Source organism: Zalophus californianus, chromosome 1 (genome assembly GCF_009762305.2).
Source record: "Zalophus californianus isolate mZalCal1 chromosome 1, mZalCal1.pri.v2, whole genome shotgun sequence".
Lineage (NCBI taxonomy): Eukaryota > Metazoa > Chordata > Mammalia > Carnivora > Otariidae > Zalophus > Zalophus californianus.
The window spans coordinates 90,688,130-90,712,408 of NC_045595.1; the positions used below are offsets into that span (position 1 = coordinate 90,688,130).

General features: G+C 36.3%; 1 protein-coding gene across 5 annotated transcripts in view; it reads right to left on the reverse strand.

The window, feature by feature from the left end:
* Positions 1-207: 207 nt before the first annotated feature.
* Positions 208-24,279, reverse strand: part of RYK (receptor like tyrosine kinase) — a 94,971-nt gene continuing 70,899 nt past the window's right edge. For 4 of the 5 annotated variants that reach the window (XM_027582786.1, XM_027582785.1, XM_027582789.1 and 1 more), the window contains 5 exons: positions 23,903-24,035; positions 22,549-22,658; positions 22,239-22,398; positions 3,176-3,312; positions 208-2,248 (listed from right to left, as the gene is read on the reverse strand). In XM_027582786.1, the coding sequence (XP_027438587.1) occupies positions 2,137-2,248; positions 3,176-3,312; positions 22,239-22,398; positions 22,549-22,658; positions 23,903-24,035 (652 nt within the window). In that variant the 3' untranslated portion in view covers positions 208-2,136. Of the gene's footprint in view, positions 2,249-3,175; positions 3,313-17,268; positions 18,900-22,238; positions 22,399-22,548; positions 22,659-23,902; positions 24,036-24,279 lie in introns of those variants that run through there. The other variant, XM_027582787.2, reaches the window with a different exon arrangement.

Here is a 24,279-nt window from a genome sequence, read left to right on the forward strand (position 1 = left end):
CAGACTGTAATAGGGCTCTAGGTCATTAGAGCCAGCTTATAATACCACATCAGTGCCTTGTTAATTTGCTTCTTTCCTATAAAAAGTATATTTTCTGCAAAATCTCTTCAGTAATACTCACACCCTACAACAAAACAGTTGGAAGAAGACCAGCCACAGAAATCTTATAACTGCCCTTTTCATCGAAGTCAATGACTCCAAGTAGCTCAGCAAGAAAAATCTATTGAAAGTCTTAAACCACCTACTAAAACAAATGCACATACATAAAATAAAACAGCTTACAAACACAAAAAGATAAGGTTAAAGGCATCACACATCCCAGCAAACTGAGAGCACCTCCGAGAGCAACTGCTAATTTGGGATCAAAGATGTCAGCACTTTTTCTTTTGAACTGATCTTATACAAAGAACTGTGATTTCTCAACAATGCAATAACCTGAACACAAAATAGAATGCACTGAATGCTGGAAGGGATGCTAGAGTTGAACCATTCTATGTGCATAATACATATAAGACCTAATAAATATTTGTTGATTGAATGCCTTCTAAGATTACAGGTTGTGAACAAAAACACTTGTAATTTACAAAGAGTTCAAAGAACTTTTAGAAAACTGGACATTCAGGGGGCTGAGTATTTCATAAAACCAAAGAACCAGTGTTATTAATGGTACTCAGAAAAATCATGTTCTTGGCTTGCTTTTGACAGAGCATGTGTTGTGTGAGCTATTTTTCCAAATGTGCTGATTCACAAAACTTCTTTAATAATGGCAAAAGCCTCCAACTGCTATGCATTCTTCCTAATACACCTATGAGCATGGGAGTAGAGGCAGGCATCTGTAGGCCTAACTATTTAGGAGGCTCATTCAACTCTGCCTTAGGTCAACTACAACCAAGCATAAACACATACATATCCCTCATTTAATGGCTCTGGAGAAAATTTTCAAAGTTGTAGTATTTCCTTGTAATAATGATCCCAAATTATTAGAACTCAGAGGTTGAGCTGAGTCAGCTGTAACTGTGTTAGGGCTTAGGAGCCTGATTACATGGGTATCTATCTAGATGGCACATGTTCAAAGACTTACCAAACACAACCAATCATTCATTATGAACAATATTTTCAATACTATTAGAAAACAAATCCTTTAATTTTTCAAGTGTTTTAAGAAACAACTTTATACTTAAGTCAGCCTTGAAGCACAAAATTTACCAGTTTAGTTTTTTGTTTGTTTTTTACACTATCCAGAACAACTGAAGCACCGCCTCTGTGCATAGCACTATTCTAGGTGCAGTAAAAGGGATTCTTAACCCTAGAAACATGATTTCACTTTCTGGAATAGTATTATCTCCTTTCCCAGAGAGTAAAAAATAAATAAAATCGCCATTGTTTACTACTGACTAACCTGCCCGAAGCCTACTTCTGGTCATGGAAAATTTAAGTGTTTCAATGAATTTAGCTTCTACTTCCCCCAAAATAAGAAAGCAGAAATAATTTTCATTAAAAAAATAAAAAAGAAACAGTTTCCCACAAAAGGATAGTTTCTGTTTCTAAGGGTTTTTTAAAATTTTTGTCCCCTAGCTTTTAAGTTTTCTTCCTCCAATATTGCCTTTTTCTATACAAGGGAAATCAGACATCTTTTTATGCTGTTTTCCTTTTCCTAAGAAAAAGTAATGTATTTTGAAGACAAACCATTCCCAAGATTAGTGAAAAATATTAAAAAAAAAAAAACAACTTTAAAGGTGAATCACCTACATTACCTTGATGAAGTAAAAAAATAAAAAAGCAGTTGGCACTAAAAGAGCTATTCCAAATATCTGTGTTTAAACAATTTTTAAAACTGTTTATTTTGTAAGAATGTTCCCCTAGTCCAAAGTAACTATGTTTTAAAAAATTTTGGGCCAGAAAATTTACAAAAACCTTTTCAGTTCAACCTAATAAAAATGATATCTAGAAAATATTCCACATTATTAAGTCTGTCTTTAAAAGAGTTCAGATTCTAAAGCATTCCTAAGGCACGGTGTTCCGGAAGACATATGTGCTTCTGCTGGTGTTGCGTGACGTACAAAGCATCCATGACTGGTTCCAAGGGAGCCCCGACAAGCACTGTGCTCCTGATGCCATGGGACTATGAGAGGAGAGTCAGACATAGGCCCCCAGGGCTGCGTGGAACTCCGTGAGACACTGTACCAGCTGCTGGAACTTGGGCCTCTCCTCCGGGTCTAAGGCCCAGCAACAAGCCATCACAGCAAATCTGCAGTGACAAAAATGGGAAATTGGGCTAATGATGCTACAGTACTCCTAATCTTTTGCTCAATTCGATGCCAGTTGTTTTCTGTCTAAAGGTGGGCATATGGGGAGAATGACATATTAAAAATCAATGAATATTACTATATGTTGGCAGTTCTAAAATGAAAAGAAACTAAAACACATCTGAATTTTAAGTGTGGGTTTCAATTCTTCATGATATCATATCAAAATACATCAGCAAATATAGAGACTTCATGTAAATCCCTAAAACACAGACAAAATAACAACCTGTGTTTTCTGGAGAAAGAACTTGGAGGAAGAGGAAGATTAAGCTAAGCTCTAAGCACACTGGATCTACAGTAAAATCAGTGCAAAAGTTGCCACCTCACCATGGTATAGAAACCTTCAGGGGATTCAGAAAGCAAGACCACAGTCATCTGTGCACTCAATCACCCCTGAATAGCCTCCTGCCTACCCTACTCCCTTTATATGGGAAGATTACCTACATGAGGAAGGCAGGAAATAGGAACTATCTCAGCCTGGAACATTTTCCTTACATATCAGTTGACACCAAATGGCAAGGCAAGATGACAATGAGAAAAGCTTTCTATAACTAAGGCTGTATCAATAAAAGTCGGATACACACTCTACATAGAATGACTAACACAGTATTCAGTATTTTCTTACTATGTACATTACTAGTCTCTCAGATTAGACTAAGCACTACAAATATAAGAACCAAAAAATGTTCTAATGTCAAATGTATTAAAGAGTGAATGAGTCTGGCTGACTCTGTGGTTCTCTATGAGTCTAATTCAAGTCCAAAGAATCATTACTCTCCAAAGGAAAGTCTCTGTATGAATACAGACACCGGCTCTTCTAGTATCATAAATGGAATGAAACCCATGTCTTCAAGCTCAGAGAAACTCACAGCTCATCAGGACAGTTGATTGGCTGGGCTATTCGGTAACCATCTTTCAGGTACGCGGCCATCTCAAAGGGATCAATGTCCACATAGGGCGTCTGGCCCAGAGTCATGAGCTCCCACAGCGTCACTCCGAAGGCCCACTGAGGAGAGAAGGAGAAACACAATGAGGGAAGGGACCAGGTATGGATCAAAAATAGCACCCAACTCTTAAGGAAAGCAAAATATTATCTACAAAAAGAAGTCTACCATAGCTAGTTAGTTTCTCTTGCTGGGACAGAAAGAGCCTTTTAATGAATGCACCCCTTAATAGGAATATAATTATTATATATTCTAAAGTAATTAGATCCCTTGGAAAGAATGGTTTTTACTGTTGATTACAAGACCAACCAACCCAAACAGCTAATTAGGTCTAATATTTTCCTAATATGAAAAATCTGTTACCTTAAATAACTATAGCTAGTCTGTATAACTGAGAAGTGGAAAATGATTATAACTTTAGCCTAACTGGAAGGAAGAGCACTCTGAATAAGTTAAATATGTAAACTGTGTAAAATATAAGATGTCATGAATTTTTACTATATTCAAATAATTTAAATTAACAGATGAAAGCATCCTGAAAAAATATCTTCTAACCTTGCTTGAGTGAAAGATCAGATTTATTTAAAATCAACAATGTGAACTATTGGTAGGAACAGAAATCACAAGCAGTGACAGGAGTGTTCGTTCATGGTCCAAGGAGAGCTCCCGATTTTGGCCCAGCTGTGGTTATACTGGCTCGTAGGGATTGTGCAGAGGGCAGGCAACGTATCTACACAGAATTACTGCCTTGCAGCCAGAAAGGACTCAGAGTAGGGACTCCTGCTGATCCGCTGCCACACATGAACACTGAGGTGAGAACAGCTGAAGCTGGATGAGGAGGAAGGTATCATTTTTATGAGTCCCTTCTGTTCTAGACATTTTGAATCCTTTATCTCCATCTGATTTTCACAACAAACCTGGTAGCCCAATTTTACAGGTAAGAAAACTGAGGCTCAGAGAAGTAATCGGCCCAAAAAACAAAATTTTTTAATGAATGAAGGAGAAAGAAATAGAAAAGGAAAAAACACAAGTCAAAAACAAATCTGTTTACAAGATCTGAGCATAGTGCATTAAATTTTAAGTAATTATTTTTCAGTAATAAAATCCAGAAATACTCCCTAAAATAAACAGGTTGTTTTTTTAAAAAACTTGTATTAGTGAACAATGCTTTTATTTCTTATTATAATCTATGAAAACAAAACAAAACAAAAAACCCAGTGGACAGACATTTTTAGGATATTTAAAAAATTATCAATGGAGAATTCTATACCAAACCAAAATATACTTCAAAAATGAAGGCAAAAATACAGATTTTTTAGACAAATAGAAGCTGACATTTGGATCTACAAAGAAAATGAATTGTATTAAAAACATGAGTGACAATTAGATATTTTTTCTTATTTTCAAGTTTCTTTAATAGATTGTTTAAAGCAAAAATAGTAACAATGTACTGTATGATTTATAATGTATACAGTAGGTAAAATGTATGCCCACAATAGCATAAAGGATGGAAGAAGATGATAAATGGAAATATTTTAAGTGCTTATATTAAACACGAATGGTATAATATTATTTGAAAGTAGGGGGTATATCATAAACTCTAGGACAGGTTTCTCAACCTCAGCACCATGTATATTGTGGGCTGCATAATTCTTTGTTGTGAGAGGCTATCCCATACCTTGTGGGATGTTTAGCAATATCCCTGGTCTCTACTCACTAGATGCCCCAAGTGTAAAAACTGAAAATACCTCCAGGTATTACCAAATTACCCCGGTGGGGAGGACAAAATTGCCCCCAGTTGAGAACAACAAATTGCCCCCAGTTGAGAACCACTAAGCTAGATTAATCAAAGAAAATAAAGGACACAAATTACTGATATCAGAAATGAAAGAGGGACCATCCTTACATCAAAAAATACAAACCTGACTTTACAACATTAAGTTCAGTAATTTAGATGAAATGAACAAATTCCTCAAAAGACATAAATTACCAATAGACGTAAGAATAAATAGAAAACTTATGTAGCTTATATCTATTAAAAAATTGAATTCAGGGCGCCTGGGTGGCTCAGTCAGTTGAGCGTCTGCCTTTGGTCAGGTCATGATTTGGGGTCCCGGGATGGAGAGCTGCTCAGTGGGGAACCTGCTTCTCCTTCTCTCAAATAAATAAATATTAAAAAAAAAAAAAGAAAGAAAAGAAATTGAATTGTAGTTAAAAATCTTTTCACAAAGAAAACTGCATCCTGTTTCACTGTGAATTCCATCAAACTTGAAAGAAAAAAATAGGACAAATTTATATGAGTTTCCTTAGGGCTGCCATAACGAAGTACCACAAACTAGGGAGCTTAAACAACAATATGTATTATCCTACAGTTCTGGAATCTAGAAGTTCAAAATCAAGGTGTCGCCAAGGCTTTGCACCCTCTAAAACTCAAGAGGAAGGATCCTTCCTTGCTCACGCCCAGCTTCTGGTGGTAGCCAGAAGTCCTTAGTGCTCCTTGGCTTGTAGATGCAGCCCTTCACGCTCTGCCTCCGTGTTCACGGACATTCTCCCCTCACATGTCTGTATCTCTTCTTATAAGGGATACTAGTCATGCTGGATTAAGGTCTACCCTAACTGAGTATGACCTCATCTTAATATTATATCTGCAAAGACTTTTTTCCCAAACAATGTCACATTCTAAGGTACTGGGGATTAGGACTTCAACCTATTTTTTCAGGGGACACAATTCAACCTACAACATAATCTTACACAAACTCTTTCAAAAAACAGAATAAGGGGAGTATTTCCCAACTCATTTTGAAGCCAGTATCCCCTTAAATACCAAACCAAAAAGTTAAATCTTTGGAACTTAGTATCTTTTTCATTAACAGTTCATTAGGGTGGAGCAATGCCCATCCCAGAGGTCTGTGTTTTTGAAGGGGGTAGGGGGAGGAGAGGAAGGCAGGAACAGATGGGAACGGATGTATAGTTTTAAAATCTCCATAGAGGGGCGCCTGGGTGACAAAGTCGGTGAAGCGTCTGACTCTTCATTTTGGCTCAGGTTGTGATCTCAGGGTCATGGGAGCCCATCAGGCTCTGGACTCAGCGCAGAATCTGCTTGGGGTTCTCTCTCCCTCTGCCCCTCCTGCTTGTGTTCTTGATCTCTCTCTGAGATAAATAAATAATTTTTTTTTAAAAATCTCCATACAGACAGAGCCTACTGGAATTTTCCTTAAAACTACTGGTTTAAGGGGCGCTTGGGTGGCTCAGTCGGTTAAGCATCTGCCTTCTGCTCAGGTCATGATCCCACGGTCCTGGGGTTGAGCCCCGCGTCAGGCTCCCTGCTCAGTGGGGAGCCTGCTTCTCCCTCTCCCTCTGCCACTCCCCCAGCTTATGCTCCCTCTCTCTGTCAAATAAAAAAAAAATAAATCTTAAACAAACTACTTGTTTAAAAATGGAAAAATGATTTCAAATTAATAAAAGTTAAAGGAAGGTGCCTGCATACCTCCAGGTATCTGTCTATCTTAAAAGCATACTCTAGGTAAACTTTTAATAATGACAATGATTAGTAATGCTTAATTTTACAAATCGTGTCTAATTTCCATATGGAAGGTAGTTCACTACTCTGATGGAACAGAGCCCAAAAAAGTAAAATTGGTTGGGCGTTCCCATCCCTTTTTCATGAAATGAGATGGATCTGTTCTTGTTCACCAATTGTGGCAGGAGCTGTGAAAAAGGAATAATCAATCCAAACTAGATTTTGGAGGAAGAAACAATGGGAATTAGTAACAAATGGATACTGCCATTTTGGACACAAGGACTAACCCCTGGTTAGTGGACCAGTGGACCACTAACCAGTGTCAGTGGACTAATCCACTGACAAGGGAGGTACACTCTAACAACTTCCAACTGTAAGGGACCTTCACTTCACAGTAATGCTGCTGATATCTGAGATATGGAAGGTACAAAGGTACGAAAACAGTATAATCTGTATAAGCTGATTTAAAAAAAATTACTTCTTTCACATTGTTTTGTTCAATTAACGCTAAGCATCCACCTAAGGTTCTCGTATTACATTGCAACACTAAAAAACACCAAAATGAAGAACAATAAAGCCAAAGGGTACACTGCAGTTTCATTTCCTTAAAAGCCAACAAAAGTGATTAATTACATGTTGGCTCACCAACTCTTTAAAAAAAAATCAAGACCAAATAGCACAAGGATGATTTGTGGAAAAACTGCTCTCTAAAGTCTTCCGATAACTAAGCCATTTAAAATTTAGACAGACTTATTCTATAATTTCCTTTTGTTTGACGTCGTTGGAAAGGGGGCAATAAGGTCAAGCTGTTTTTTCCAGAGTTTTACGAAAGGCTGCTGCTACATCCGTTTAAAGAACATTTAGAGAACAACAATGTTCTTTTATTCATCTTATTCCTCTTCTCCCAGTTTGTTATTTTATAGCTTCTATATAAGATATGAAACTTTTTTTCACTAACAACATATACTGGTGTGAGCTGTCAAAGTATATAAATAAGATTCTTTTTTACTCTTTAATGTAATATTAACTAATGCTGGGGCTATTAAGAGATTTCCATTCTGTTACTTCAGGAATTTATAAGGCAAGGCTGACCTCAGTATATTACAGACTGCTGAGAAAAGAATTCTGTCCATTTCTAAAGGGTCTCATCTGACCACAATAAATGCAGCACCATCAGGCGTCTCTGACTAGCCCTTCTGTTAATACTAGAAACCTAACGCTCCCTTCTCACACACGGAAATGGTATTCAGATGACCAAAGTGCAATTAATTTAATCTGAGTGTCAAGTGCTGTCCAAGCCTGACTAATGAGAAGAATCGTCTAGAGGATCCGTTACACAGACAGATTCCTCAGTCCTATCCTCGTAATTCTGAAGCCTGGAACTCAGTATTTTAGAGAAGGGTCTTTGTTCAGTCTTAAGTTCTAGCAAATTTAGAAATTAATCTTGGATGTGTTAGCAGTAGTGGTCAGATAACAAAGATAGTTTTTATTTTTATTTTCGTATGGCTGACATTCAATAAAATGCACATAAAGTGCTCAATTTGGTAAGTTCTGATATATGTATACACTCCTGCAACCAGTGCCACAATCAGGACAATGAACATATCCATCACCTCCAAAAGATTCTTCCTGCTCTAGAATCCTTTCCTCCTGTCCTCCCACCCCACCCCTACGGTTCCCAAGGAACCATTAATCTGCTTTCTGTCACTAGGTCACATTTTCTAGAATTTTATATAAATGGAATCATTCAAACAGTACTTCTTTGCCTAGCTTCTTTCACTTAGAATAATGATTCTGACATTCATCTATGACACAGCATGCATTGACAGTCCATCCCCTTCACTGTTGAATAGTAGTCTATTATATGAATATAGCAGCTTATTTATCCAAATGATGGACATCTGATTACTTCCAGGTTTAGTCACTGAAAGCTGTTATAAACATCTGTGTACAAAGTATTGGTATGGATATATGCTTTCATTTATCTAGGAGCAAAATGACTGAATATGGTAGATATATTTAACTTTTGGGGGCGGGGAGGGGAAGGGAGAGAGAGAATCTTAAGTAGGCTCCATGCCGGGCCTCACAACCTTGAGATCATGACCTTAGCCGAAATCAAGAGTTGGACGTTTAGCTGACTGAGACAGCCAAGTGCTCTGGATGTTTAACTTTTTAAGAAACTGCCAAACTGTTTTCCAAAGTGAATGTACCTAGGTATTAGATTTCCCGCAGCAGTGTAAGAAAGCTACAGTTCCTCCATATCCTTGCAAACACTTGTCTTTAATTTTAGCCATACATATGGGTGTGTAATGCTGTCTCACTGTAGTTTTGTGTTCTCCTAATGACTAATGAATTTGATATTTTCATGTGCTTGTCATTTGTGTATCTTCATTGGTGAAGCATCTCTTCAAATATTTTGCCCATTTTTGTTACTGAGTTTTAAAAAATTCTTTATATATTTTGTATGTATTTACCAGATGTATATGGTTTGCAAATATTTTCTCTGAGTGTGACTTGTCTTTTCATTCTCTGAATACTGTATTTCAAAGAGCACAAGTTTTTAAATTTTGACAGCCTGTTTTGTTCTTCCAGAGATCTTGATTTGGTGTCCTAAGAAATCTTTGCTTAACACAAATTTCCAAAGGATCTTCTTTGTTCTCTCCTAAAAGTGCTATGGTTTTAGATTTTACATTCAAATCTTTGATCTATTTTGAGTTAATTTTTGTATATGTGTAGCAAGGTTTGGATCAAAGTTCATTTTTTTGTAGCTGGATATCCAACTGCTCTCGGACTGTTTAAAAGATAATCCTTTCTCCACCAAATTGCCTTTGCACTTTTTTGCAAAATAATTGTCCACACATATGTGAGTCAACTTTTAGGTATTCTGTTCTGTTTAACTAGTCTACCTTCATGCCAACATTACACTGTCTTGATTAGTGTAATTTTTAATCAGACCTCCAACTTCTTTTTTCTCAAAGCTGTTTTGGCTATTATAGGTCCTCTGCATTTCCGTATCAATTTTAGAATCAATCTGTCAATTTCTACTCCAAAAATTAAAAGCCTGCAAATATTTTCTTTGGGACTATGTTAAAATCTATAGATCAACTTGGAGAAAACTAACATCTTAATATTAAGATTTCTGATCAATAAATAACAGTATAGCTCTCCATTTATACAGGTCTTTAATTTCTTTCAATAATGTGTTATAGTTTTCATTATGTAGATATTTCACATTTTTGTCAGATATAGTCCTAAGAATTTCATATTTTTGGATGCTTTTATGTTTTTATTTTTTTAATAAATATTTTATTTATTTATTTGACAGAGAGAGACAAAGCAAGGGAAGGAAAATAAGCAGGGGGAGTGGGAGAAGGAGAAGCAGGCTCCCTGCTGAGCAGGGAGCCCGATGCGGGGCTCCATCCCAGGACCCTGGGATCATGACCTGAGCCAAAGGCAGACGTGTAATGACTGAGCCACCGAGGTGCCCACTTTTATGTTTTTAAAAAACTTAGGGAAAGAAAACAATATGGAGGTTCCTCAAAAAATTAAAAATAGACCTACATACGATCTGGTAATTCCACTACTAGGTATACCCCAAAGAAATGAAAACAGTATTTTGAAGAGACAGGTGCATCTGCACCCCTATGTTGACTGCAGCATTATTCACAATAGCCAAGATACAGAAACAACCTAATGCCCATCTACCGATTAATGCATAACAAAGACGCGGTATATGCATAACGGAATATTATTCAGTCATGAGGAAGGATGTCCTGCCATCTGCAACAGGATGGATGGACCTTGAATATATTATGCTAAGTGAGATAAGTCAGACAGAGAAAGACAAGTAATATATGGTATCATTTATATGTGGAATCTAAAAAAGTCAAACTCACGAAAAATAGAGAGTAAAATCGTGGTTACCAGGGGATGAGGGGTGAGAGGGTAAAACTGATGTTTAAGGGTACAAACTTGCAATGAGTAATAAATAAGCCGTAGTGATCTAATGCATAGTATAATAAATATAGACAATAATATTGTACTATAATTACATAACATGATACTACTACAACAGCAATCATTACAATATATAAATGTATCCAAGTAACATGCTGTAACCTTAAATTTACAAGGTTATATGTCAAATATATGCAAAAAGAATGATCCCAAATCTTTTAATTTCTGATTTTTCATTATTTGTATACAGAAATACAGCTGATTTTTATACATTGATCTAGTATCCTATAATCTTTTTAAACTCACTTATTAGTTTTAGTAACTATGTTGTATATCACACCGGATTTTCTTCATAGATGATCATGTCCACAAATACTTACTTTTTCCTATCCAATCTTTCCTTGTTTTTTTTTTTTTTTCTTTTTTTTCCCTTTTCTTGCCTTAGCGCACTGGCTAGAACCCCAAGTACAACACTGAGGAGAAGTGATAGAGAGTGGGCATCCTTGTCTTGTTCCTTTTATTAGGTAAAATAATTCAGTCTTTCAGCATTAAGTATAATGTTAGCAATAGGTGTTTTTGGTTTTGGTAGATGCCCTTTATCAGATTGAGAAAGTTCTCTTCTATTCCTATATTGCTGAGAATTTTAATTAGGAATGAATTGAGGATTTTTTCCCAATACTTCTTCTGCATCTACTGAGATGATCATATAATTTTTCTTTTTTAGTATATTAATACAGTATATTGCACTGCTTGATTTTCAAATTGTAAAACAAAATTGTATTCTTGGAATAAAGCCTATGTGGCCATAACATGATTTTTAAAACTATACTTTGGATTCTATTTGCTAAACTTTTGTTCAGAATTTTTGCATCTATGATCATGAGGAATAACGATCTATAGTTTTCTTTTCCTCTTCTCTCCGTCTGGTGCTACTTCAAAGTAGTGCTGACCTCACAGAATGAATCAGAAAGTATTCTCCTCAATTTTCTGAAAAAGAGTGTATAGAATTTGTATTATTTCTTCCTTAAATGTTTGGAATGCCAGTGCCCTAAAACTCACTCTGGACCCAGAGTTTTCTCTTTTAGGCAGGTTTTTAACTAAATATTCCATTTCTTTAACAGATACAGGGCTATTCAGATCATCTTCTTGAATGAGCTCTGAAAGTTATTTTGCAAAGAATTTGTCCATTTCACCTAAGTGTCTGAATTTACTGGGAAAAAGTGGTTCATAATCTTCTTATTACCAAATACCTGTGAGAATCTGTAACGCTATCAACCTTTCTCATTCATTACATTGTTAATTTGCAACATATTTCTTTTTTCCTGATTAGTCTGGTGAGAGATTTATCATAAATAGTATTCTCACAATTAAGCACTGGTTTCACTGATTGTCTCTATTGTTTTTCTATTTCATATTTCACTGACTTCTGTCTATATTATTTCTTCTCATCTACCTACTTGCAGTTTAATTTGCTCTTTTTCTAGTTTCTTAAGATAAAAACTAGGTCACTGATTTGAGACTTTTCTAATATTGATGTTTAATAATATATATATTCCCCTTTGAGCATCATCCCCCAAACTTCGAAATACTGTTATTTTTTTCATTCAATTCTAAATACTTCGTAATTTCTCTTTTGATTTCTTCTTTGGCACATGGGTTATTTGGAAGTCTATTATTTAGCTTCTAAATATTTGGGAATTTTCTAGATTCCTATTTTTGATTTCTAAGTTAATTTCACTGTGTTCACAAAACCCTATTTTGTATGAATTGAATCTTTTTATATTCACTGACTTGCTTTATGGCCCAGAAAATGGTCTATCTTAGTAAATATTCCATGTACATTTGAAAAGAATATGGATTCTGCTGTTGCTGGGTGGAGTGTTCTGAGTTATTTAGATCAATTTGGTTGATACTGTCATTCAAGTCTAAATCCTTAATGATTTTCTATTTTATCAATGAGGGGGCACTAAAATGTATTCAATTATCTTTTAAAGAGATTTAAATAGTAAGAAAAAAACATATTTATGCATATAGTTACCGTTTCTGGTGCTCTCTGTTCCTTCGTACAGATCCATATTTCCATCTAGTATCGTTGGTTCCTAAAGGACTTTTTTTTAACATTTTTTGTAATATGGGTTTGCTGATGACAATTATTTCAGCTTTGGTATTTCTAAAAAAGTCTTTATTTCCCCTTCATTTTTGAAAGATACCTTCCCTGGGTATAGAATTCTATGTTCACAGGATTTTTTCTTACAGTACTTTAAAAATGTTTAACTGTTCTCGCCCTGGCAGTGCTTCCAATGCGAAATTTGTTGCCATCCTTTTCTTGGTTCCTTTCTGTATTAACATGTTTTTGTGTTTTTCACCCCCCGGCTGCTTTTAAGATTTTCTCTGTATCACTAATTTGAGCAATTTGATTATAATGCGCTATGGTTTAGTTTCTTCTTGCTTCTTGGATTTGGGGTTTGTTCAGTTCTTAGATCTGTGGATTTAGAGTTTTCACCAAATGTGGAAACATTTCAGTCTGTATTTCTTACTCTTTCTGTCCCTCCCTTTCACTCTGTGAACCCCAATTACACATATATTCAGCAACATGAAGTTGTCCCAATGAGAGATCCTTCTTCAAGAATTTCCAGTATTGGGCACCTGGGTGGCTCAGTTGGTTCGGCAACTGCCTTCGGCTCAGGTCATGATCCTGGAGTCCGGGGATCGAGTCCCGCATCAGGCTCCCTGCTCAGCGGGGAGTCTGCTTCTCCCTCTGACTCTCCCCCATCTCATGTGCTCGCTCTCTCTCTCTCTCTCTCTCTCGCTTTCTCAAATAAATAAAATCTTAAAAAAAAAAAAAGAATTTCCACTATCTTCTCTCTCCTTCTATCTCTATCTTTACTCCCATCTCAGAAGAAAGGTATTCCTCCTCCCATGCCTTTAACCTTTAACCTGGCCTCCTGAGCCCATTCACCTATCATCTCTTGTACCTCCCCTCCAAAAACCACATGTCCAATCTCTTTCTCCCTGGCCTAAAAACAAAACCAAACGGACCCAATTAAAAAAAAAAAAAAAGGCAAAGTGGAAAAGTAACAAAATAAAGCCTCTCTTCATCCTGCCATCCTATCAAACTAAGATCATTTCACTTTTTCATAGCTGTACTTCTTTGAAGTGTAATATACATATTGCCCCCCCCACTTAACATCTCCCACAGAGCCCACAACAATCACATCTACCTTTAATGATTTACTAAATCCACTCATTCAAATGCCCTCTATGATTTCCTAATCCTTTCTGACCACTGCAGCAGGTATGTTTATAGACTAAAGTCTCCTTGAAACCATTTCTTTCCTTGGCTTCTATGACACAACATTCAATTTGTTTTCTTTGTTCATCTTTCTTTTCTCACTAACTGAAACTACATATTCCCTATATTCTTCCCTTGGCTTTCTTCTCTCTCTATATTCACTACCTCTGGGATCAAACCCTCCTGTTCATTCAATCCCCACTTTAATGAAGGTGATGTCCAATTTCGAATATCCTGCTTCTATGTTCTTCCAGAATTCTGGACCCACATTCCATCCATTAGCATCTTGAATTCAACATGCCTCATATCAAATAAATCATGTTTTCCCCAAACCAGATATTCTACCTGTTGTCTTCAATTGTGTTATATCTTCACACTGACTTAAAATTTACTCCAACAGCAGAACTAAAGAAAAGTACAGATCAAAGACTGCACTGAAGTTTTCAGAAACAGGGCCCCAGGTAGGAAGGCAGAGCAGACATCTATGCAATATATCTGATGGTTAAGAGGGGAGCCTTGGTGCACAAATGTCAATTAATAAAGGTACTCATAAATAACAACTGTAGTCAAAAGAGATGGAATCTCTGAAGTAAAGTCTGAGAGTGAGACAGAGAAATGTGAGATTCTACATGGAAATGAAGAGGACAAGAGGTCTATGTGAGCCCTTCAGGATTCTTTTACACATTCAAGTACACAGCTCTCCAGGGATAAGATTAACATAGGTGGCTGTGAATGTTCTTAAAATAAATGACCCAAAATGTATACATACGTACATCCATTTCAATTCTGGAACTATGGACCACCTGTTAAAGGAAAATAAGTAAAGCAGAGCTTCCATTGCCCATTCTGGGAAGAATGACTTATACATAAAAATATAAGGCAGCAGTGGTAGGTGCCATTAGGTAAGTACAAAATTCTCTGGGACTACAAAGAAGACCAAATCAAAGGGCATAAAAGTATCTTGTGTCTTTGGATCCAACAGGAATTCCAGATTGGATGAAATGCAAAATATAAGGAAATGTACAATGGAAAATATAAAACTAAAAAGGGAAGATAAGGCAAGAAGCAAAGGCTCTGAAAACCAGGGGAAGGAGTATGGGTCTTTCTTTACCAACTCCCTGTAATTAAAAGTTCACTTTGAAAATTAACAACTCAGGAAACAACAGATGTTGGCAAGGATGCAGAGAAAGGGGAACGCTCTTACACTGTTGGTGAGAATGCAAACTAGTGCAATCACTCTGGAAAACAGTATGGAGGTTCCTCAAAAAGTTAAAAATAGAGCTACCCTATGACCCAGCAACTGCACTACTAGGTATTTATCCAAAGGATACAAACATAGTGACTTGAAGGGGCACATGCACCCCAATGTTTATAGCAGCAATGTCCACAATAGCCAAAATTGTGGGAAAGAACCCAGATGTACATTGACAGATGAATGGATAAAGAAGACGTGATATATATATATAATGGGATATTAGTCAGCCATCAAAAGGAATGAAATCTTTCCACTTGCAACAATGTGGATGGAACTATAGAGTATTATGCTAAACAAAATGAGTCAGTCAAAGACAAATAACCATATGATTTCACTCATATGTAGAATTTAAGAAACAAAACAGATGAAATAGGGGAAGGGAAGGAAGAATAAAATAAGATGAAAACAGAAAGGGAGACAAATCCTAAGAGACTCTTAACTATAGGAAACAAACTGAGGGTTGCTGGAGGAGAGGGTGGGTGAGGAGATGGGGTAATTGGGTGATGGGCATTAAGGAGGACACCTGATATAATGAGCACTGGGTGTTGTACGCAACTGATGAATCACTAAATTCTACCTCTGAACCTAGTAATACAGTAAATGTTTACTAAATTGAAACTTTTTAGAAGATTTTATTTATTTGAGAGAGTGAGTGAGAGAGAGAGTGCACAAGCTGGGGGAAGGAGCAGAAGGAGACAGAGAAGCAAACTCCCTGCTGAGCAAGGAGCCTGACTCCGTGCTTGATCCCAGGATCCTGGGTTCATGACCTGAGCTGAAAGCAGACACTTAAACCGACTGAGCCACCCAGGCACCCCTTAAATTTGAATTTTTTTGAAAAAACAGTTCAATTTGAAGATCAAAATATCATGGAGGAATATTCCTAGCAGTGAAAGCTTGAGACCACTTAAATTACTGACATTAATTGATTTTCACAAGTTTTCAAAACTGACATCTACTGTGCACAAGGTACAGGCTTTATTAGTATATATCCCTTCCTAAATATCCGATTTTTGAAGCTTTGATTATCTTATGAATTTTAAATTTTCAGACATAGTTTCTAGGCCTTTTCAATAACCATAACTGAAATATACATCTATAGGAAGGAGTATATTACTCTAAAAAAGCTCTACTACTTAAAATTTAAGGTATCATTAATAGATTTATATAAGTAACCCTTAAAGTGCACCATTCAGCAATTCTTCAAGGTTAACTATCACCTAAAAATCTTAATACTCCTGCAGATTTATCACTGTAGCAAATATTTTTTGATCCCAGCTTCAAATGATCCCCAATATATAATGACTATACATAAAATGCACTGACTATATCAGGTGTCAAATTTAGTACATGTTGCTAACTCAACCTCAAAAATCAGCAATCTTTAGGCACAGAATATCATACATGATTGAAAAGAGACCACTTCTGCTACGAATCTGCCCTAGAATCTGTGATCAGGAAAGGGAGAAGAACCAATATGGGATACCTACCAGGCCATCACATATATCTGCTATTTATAAGACTTTCCTCTACTGCACTAGATGCTTAGTTAGACATTGCTCCATCAGAACACAGGCTATTTGAAGGTAATGTTAAATAGAATGGTAAGGACAAGGAAGGAAAGGGAAAGGGATATTCACAAGATCTCCTGAGGAAAATATCTATTCTTAGGGAGAGCCTAATACAGAAAACACATCAAGGGCAATACCTGATCACAAGACAGCAACCGGCCACCTCTGAAAATATAACAACTATTCCTAAAGTAAATCCATTTATTCCTCTTTTCCAGAAAATACTAGAACTATTAAAATAATAATATTAAATACAACTAAAAAATACTTTCTTAATGTTAATAATATTAAACTTTCAATCTTTATTTCCTAATATCTGAAGATCCTTTCACCTCTCCAGGTTTTCTTTAATGTCTTTATATCAATTCCTCTTAATGCTAATTTTTATTTATTTAGTTATTTTTTATTGAAGTATAGTTGCCACACAATGTTACATTAGTTTCAGGTGTACCACACAGTGATTCAACAAGTTTATACATTATGCTCTGCTCACAAGTGTTAGCTACAATTTGTCACCATACAATGCTATTCCTCTTAAAATGTGAATTTTAGGTTTAAATAAGTCTAAGGTTGTTGATGTGTAAAATTTACAACCATAATGGAAAGGAATAAATACTGGGAACCTAAGCATTATTCTAAATTAACAATAAAGAAACAACATAAAACAAAATTTTCCGTAAGCATTCTCTGAAAACTATACCTTTCTCTTTGATACCACAGTAGTTCAGAAGACCACTCTTCATGGGTATATTATGAATGTTTCTCCTGCTCAAGTCTGCTCAGGGTGTGGCAATGACTTTCCATGACACTGGGCAAACAAGAGCAGTAAGAAGCACTCTGCCGTAGATACAGTATCTGGATAACTTTGCAGATTTCCTTTCTTCTTCTAGGTCATCTTTAATGTTCACAAAATAAATATTGTAAAGGCACAGGAACACATTTTAATTTACTCTACACCCTGAAAACTGTTCAAGTACCTTAAAGAGTCTCCTCATTGCTATAAGCCATGCTGATAAGATTAGCATGGAAATCATTTCCTTAACTTGTTTTTCCCAAGAAAATGTTTTTTAAACACAATGTAATACTGTAAAGACAAAAAAGCACCAAGAAAGAAACTTAATTGTGCATTCCTGATTGCATTTAGTCTCTTAGTAGGATGTAGTCTCTTAACAGCGGAATTATGTTAGCTACAATAATTACCTAAATAATTGAAAGAAGAAATAAATCAAGAAATCTATTTTCAAATAAAGGAAAAGAAAGTTACAGGAAAAAAATCTATGGTGGTATCTACATCTGATGAAAACAATATCCAGAAATTCTTAAGACTGCCTAAGATGATGTCATAGCTTGGAATAATAAAAGAGATTTATAACTAGTCAAAATCTAGTTGTGCATATTTCCTAAGTTCAACAGTTAAAAGCTGATATTAACATTATAAGAATCTTGACATACTGAAGTACTGAATCCTTCCAGTAAAAACTGAAAACACAAGCAAGAGATGCAATGTATTATTTTTAAGATGGAAAACATTAATGTATTTCCAAACAAATCACATAGAACTTTCAACTATTAAAAAAATGCAAAAATGTTAAGGATCTTTTAAAGGACAAAGAAAATGCCCTCTCCAAGGCAGTAATACCATTTCTTAAGTGTTACATTTAAACCTGAAATATGTATTTTACATGTGTAGAGACTGGTGAGAGTGACTTTACATTACTTATTTTGCATATGACTATGTATAAACTTTCCCAGCCCCAAAGTAGCATATTAAGTGTAGTTTTTGAACCCCCAACTCCATCTATAAAGGAAAAACAGGAACAGAGAATAATGATTATATGTACATATTTTCAATACAAATGTTAAAAAACAATCTTTAACATTTGTGTTTTAATGTAAGAATTCAAAAAGTAGGGGCGCCTGGGTGGCTCAGTCAGTTAAGCATCTGCCTTCGGCTCAGGTCATGGTCTCAGGGTCCTGGGATCGAGCCCCGAGCCCCGTGTAGGGCTCTCTGCACAGTGGGGAGTCTGCTTCTCCCTCTCAGTCTCCCTCTGTGCTCTCTGTCAAATAAAATAAAATAAAATAAAATAAAGAATTCAAAAATATTCAATCCCAGAAAACTGAAAAATGGATTTTTACACTAATATTTGTATGACAGTCATAGGAAACAGAACAGTGTTCCTATTCCTTTTAATCTTAATTATCCAAGGCAAAAGATATTAGGGGGAAGAAACACACACACACACACACACACACACACACACACACACACACTAAAATAAATGAATTACTGGGGCGCCTGGGTGGCTCAGTTGGATAAGCGACTGCCTTCGGCTCAGGTCATGATCCTGGAGTCCCTGGATCGAGTCCCGCATCGGGCTCCCTGCTCGGCAGGGAGTCTGCTTCTCCCTCTGACCCTCCCCCCCCCCATGTGCTCTCTCTCTCTCTCTCTCTCATTCTCTCTGTCTCAAATAAATAAATAAAATCTTTAAAAAAAATAATAAAATAAAATAAAATAAATGAATTACTAAGAATCTAAAGAAGAAAAATCTGAACATTTTAGGGGTTAACCATGCTAAATGTAAATCAATGGGTACTCTCACCATCACATTTTAAGTACAGCCAGAAGAATTTGGGTCACACAGACATTTCAAGTAAGTTTATGCCAAGACACACTAAAAGTAATTATGATTTTAAAGTAAGTCTCCTGTTAAGTTGCTCACCATTAAGTTCACAGAGATTTTTTTAAAAATAAAGCTGTCAAGTGCTCAAGCAGCAACAAGATATCTAGTACAACTACATTCTGACAGAAAACAAGTTCTTACATAAAATATGTGAACTCCTGCAATATTTCTAAAATACCATAACCATAAAAGTAACTAATTCTAAGTATAATTTTGAAATATTTGCTTAACTAAATCATGTATCCTCAACTAAGATTTTATCAGCTAATATAGGACAGTGTACCTGGCTGAAAAGATGTAGATCATATTACTGAGGGATGTATTATTAACTATAGTCTCACTGGTCGAAACTGTATTATCTAATTTAATTTTCACTTAGGTGTTCCTGTGAAATATTTAATCATAAATGTTGTAAAACACAATTCCTATTACTGCTTAAATATACAATGGAATGCCTACACAGAAATATACAAATACATTAAATTAAGCAATGCATACTTTGGGGGCTTCCATGTGCAAGCAAACAGCACTACCGGCCATCTCGTATACCCCCTTGAAATATGACCTATCAATCAATATTCCTTTTTCTAAGAGAATAATCATTTTTTCTGAGAATAATCAAACAATCCCCAATCTTCTGAAGTTACATGGCATACTTGTCATTTAAGAAACATCTATTTCCCGCCCATTAGACTAGTTTTGGGTTCAACACAATTGCCCCTTCATTTCTGCTAAGGCAATTATGCTATATTTCAATGAGTAACAAAATCATAAATTTCAAAAATCAACCACTGAAAAAAATATAAAGATCCCAAAGAGATGAGTGACTTAATATTTTAAATCAATAATGGGAGTAAGATTAAAAAAAAAATACCGAACAAAGTTTCTTTTACTTTTCTGCATTCAAAAACATTCAGATGTAGCCTTTCTACTAAAGGGGTAGATTTGAAAACCATATAGTTCTAGTTTAACTGATACTATGTTTGAAAGCTGTGTGCTAAAACCAAATTTTAAACTCATTTGTACCCCCGTGAAAACAGCTTTGCTTAATATAGAAGCTGGCAAAGAATTCCAGCTATAATTCAGAACTTCTAAAAAAAGATCTGGCAACGCCCAAAACTAGTATCATATCAATAAGAGTAAAATTGGTCCTTAATGATATTCAGTACAGCAGCTGTGTGGTAGCCTAAAATCAAACTCTGCTTTCTTTTTTCATATTATATGAGAAAACTCAAAATCAAAAACAAAATGCAACCCTTTCCTCCTCTCAAAAAAGCTTATCCTACATTATATAGGTGGGTCCTAAATGCAATCACACTTATCTTCATAAGGGAGAGGCAGGAGTTTAAGAAACAGACATACACAGAGAAGAAGGTGATGCGAACATGAAGCAGAGAGATGCAGCCATGAAGGATGCTAACAGCCACCCGAAGCCGGAAGAAGCAAGGAAGGTTTCCCCCTTAGGACCTCTGGAGGGAGCATGGCCCTGCCTACACCCTGATATCAGACATTTGACCTCCAGAACTCAATTGTGAGAATAAATCTCTGTTGTTTTACCACCAAAGTTGCAATAATTTGCTACAGCATCCAGAGGACACTAATACACTGGGGAAATGAGTAATATTAAGAGTAATCCTTAAAGCATACAAACTTGGAAGTAAAAGGGTAACCCTATACTATAAATAAAGCATATTGATGAGACACAAGATACAATAATATAGTAAGCCCGATTTTTACAACTGAAACTTTGAAGCAAACAATCTATACGATTTTATATGTAACACTAACATTGTTGAGTGGTCATAGAGTGGGACCTTATAAGCAGAAGTTTCACCTAATCTCTAGCTATTCAGCTACAATAATAAACTGCAATAAGCAAGAGACAGGAAAATAAATCCATCTTTCAAATCAGACTAAAAAGTGAGAAATTAAAAGCAACTTAAGGGGTGCCTGGGTGGCTGTTAGTTAAGTGTCTGCCTTCGGCTCGGGTTATGATCCCGGAGTCCCGGGATCAAGCCCGGCATCGGGCTCCTTGCTCAGCAGGGAGCCTGCTTCTCCCTCTCCCTCTGCCTCCTACTCCACCTGCTTGTGCTCTCTCTCTGTCAAATAAATAAATAAATGAATAATCAAAAATAAATAAATAAAAAATGAGAGCAACTTAAAATATCTGCAAAATACCCACAAGTAAACATAGCTTCTGAAACTATTCATCACTAAGTATAAAGGATCCCACTCTATGATCTGCTCTGGTGGGCAGAACTACTCAGAAACCAACAAAAGGGAAGAGAGTGACATCTGGGGAATTATAAATTACACAGATCATAATGTTGGAAGAGGCTGTTTGAAAAGAAGAAAACAATAAATCTTTATGATCTGGCAACCAGTTGGTCATTCTGAGACTTAAATAAGAAAAGAAAAATAATCAGCTATGGAAACCTCTCTAAGGCTTGATATCCACCTTTAAAATTGGGATATTAGTGTCCAGCTACTTCATAGTGTTAACAGCCCCCTCACAGGGCTACTCTGAGGATGAAATGTGATTACGCACAGTAACAGATCATGGTTTGGGTCACAGCTTCTTTCCAGAAACTGAATGGAGCTTACTACGCTTGCTCTCTCATTGAAACATTTCAGGGAACAATTACTAGATTTAAAAAAACAGAAAAAAAAATTAAAACATAAAGCCTGCTGATATCCGGGAATCCCAGAACTTACCACATCACTAGCACTGGAGAACTCATTATTAACCAGACTTTCCAGAGCCATCCACCGAACTGGCCTGTTTTCGTTGTCCCCCAGACAGTGATAGTCCATGGGGAACAAGTCTCTGGAGAGGGCATTGTCTGTGATCTTAACTTGGAGTGTGTCATCAATGCTGAAAAGTAGAGACATGAACATCAAATACAATCGGCGTATTTAAAACATATGGATCACAGTTACTCTTCAATACCATACGATGCCCACTGTGACTCCTGGGGAGAGCCCCCAGTCCACTGAAATGACATGGTGAGCTCATGGCACCTACACACAGTTCCTAGCAGCCAGGTCTTTGTGGATAACTTCCCTTCTGGCCAGATAGCTCATTCCACAGGCAATCTGAATAGCCATGTGTACCAGGTCTTGTTGAGAAATTGCCTGTGGTTAGAAAAAAAAAAAAAAAATGACGTTTGCAGTTAGCACAAAAATAATGATGGCAGTCAGCTGCTTATTTTATTCCACAGTCCTACTCCATCCCAAAATACTTCTTTACACCTACATATGGAGTTTTAAAAAGCTACTTCTTGGCCAAGAATATGTTCCCATAGCTCCCTAATATTTATATCTACTACAGCCTTACCATTCTGTAATGTAACTTACCATTTACTTTACCGCCTCTCTCTCTGTCAGGTATAGCTCCCCAACATCCAGCACATATAGGAGCTACTCAATAATTATCTGTCCCATGACTGCCAGACTCTCAAGGTAAAATGTCCAGTGCTTTTTACTCAATAACCTGTTCTCTTCTTTAGAACTCATAGTTTTTATTAGATGATCTCTGGGGACCATTTTCTAGCTAACAGAAGTCTACAGCTCTCACTACTGATGTGCTCCTCTTAGAGCCAGGATGCCAGTCTTGTGGGCTGAGGAATGAAATTCTTCCTCACGTGATGCTGATGGGCTACAGCCTGCAACAACTTGTTGGAACCCTGGCTTTAATCCTGTCAATTTACGTATTAAGTCAAATACTCAGTGCAGCCTTTGAATCCACTTTCTCCTGATAACCGTAGTACATACATTATTATAAACCCTAAAACAAACTTAATGTGGCTACAAGTTACAATAGGCAACAAAACAACAGCTAGGCTTTACGACAACTACCATCATGCATCTGGAACGTAGCCAAATGCTTCATAGCTATGGGCACAAGCAGTGAAGAGAAGGAAACTCTTAGATGACTGACATCTTATAGCCAAGCATATTAAAAATAGATCCAATTATCTCCATAATCCAGACTTCCAGTCACCACCAGCTTTTGGTACAATATGGACCAAATGACTCAGTCAAGTGTGTTTCCATTCCTAGAATGGAGATCTAGTACCAGTGCCTTCAAAGAGTTATCAGGAAAATGATGGAGATGGTGTTAAGAGTTGAGGTGATTATAAATAAACACACAATGGAGAAAAAGGAAAAACTTCAGCATCAGTAAAGTGCAACCTTCAAGACAGGAATCACAAACCATCTTCCTCTAAATCAACAGGTTATAATTATCTTCTGGCTCATTTTCAGTTTCTTTTTGCAGGCTTTTACACAGTTTATATATAAGAAGGTTAACATCTACTTTCAAAAATACTATCAGAAGTTCCTGGTAAATAACTGATATCTGGGCAAATTTTTCTCACCTGTGGATTATTGGCCTCTACTAATTTGCACTGCCGTAAAAACAATTTAAGGTTCCCCCAATTCATGTAAGGCAGTATCACCATGGGTTTTTCTCCTTCTTCTATACACACATGCGTAATAGGAAGAAGGTTTCTACAAAATAATAAGAAATCAGGAAAAAGACAAGTGAAATCTAAAACCTCAAAGGCTTATTTTTAATAAAAAGTAATAAAGATAACCTAAAACAAAACAAGAAAATCTCAAACATACTTAAAAACACGATTACCTTTAAAAATGCAATAAAATTAACAAATGCCCTTTGAAACTAGACTTCAGTGTTTTCCACATATGCACTTTCTTGGTAGGGAAAAGCTGTAAACTCGAAGTTGTTTCCTGT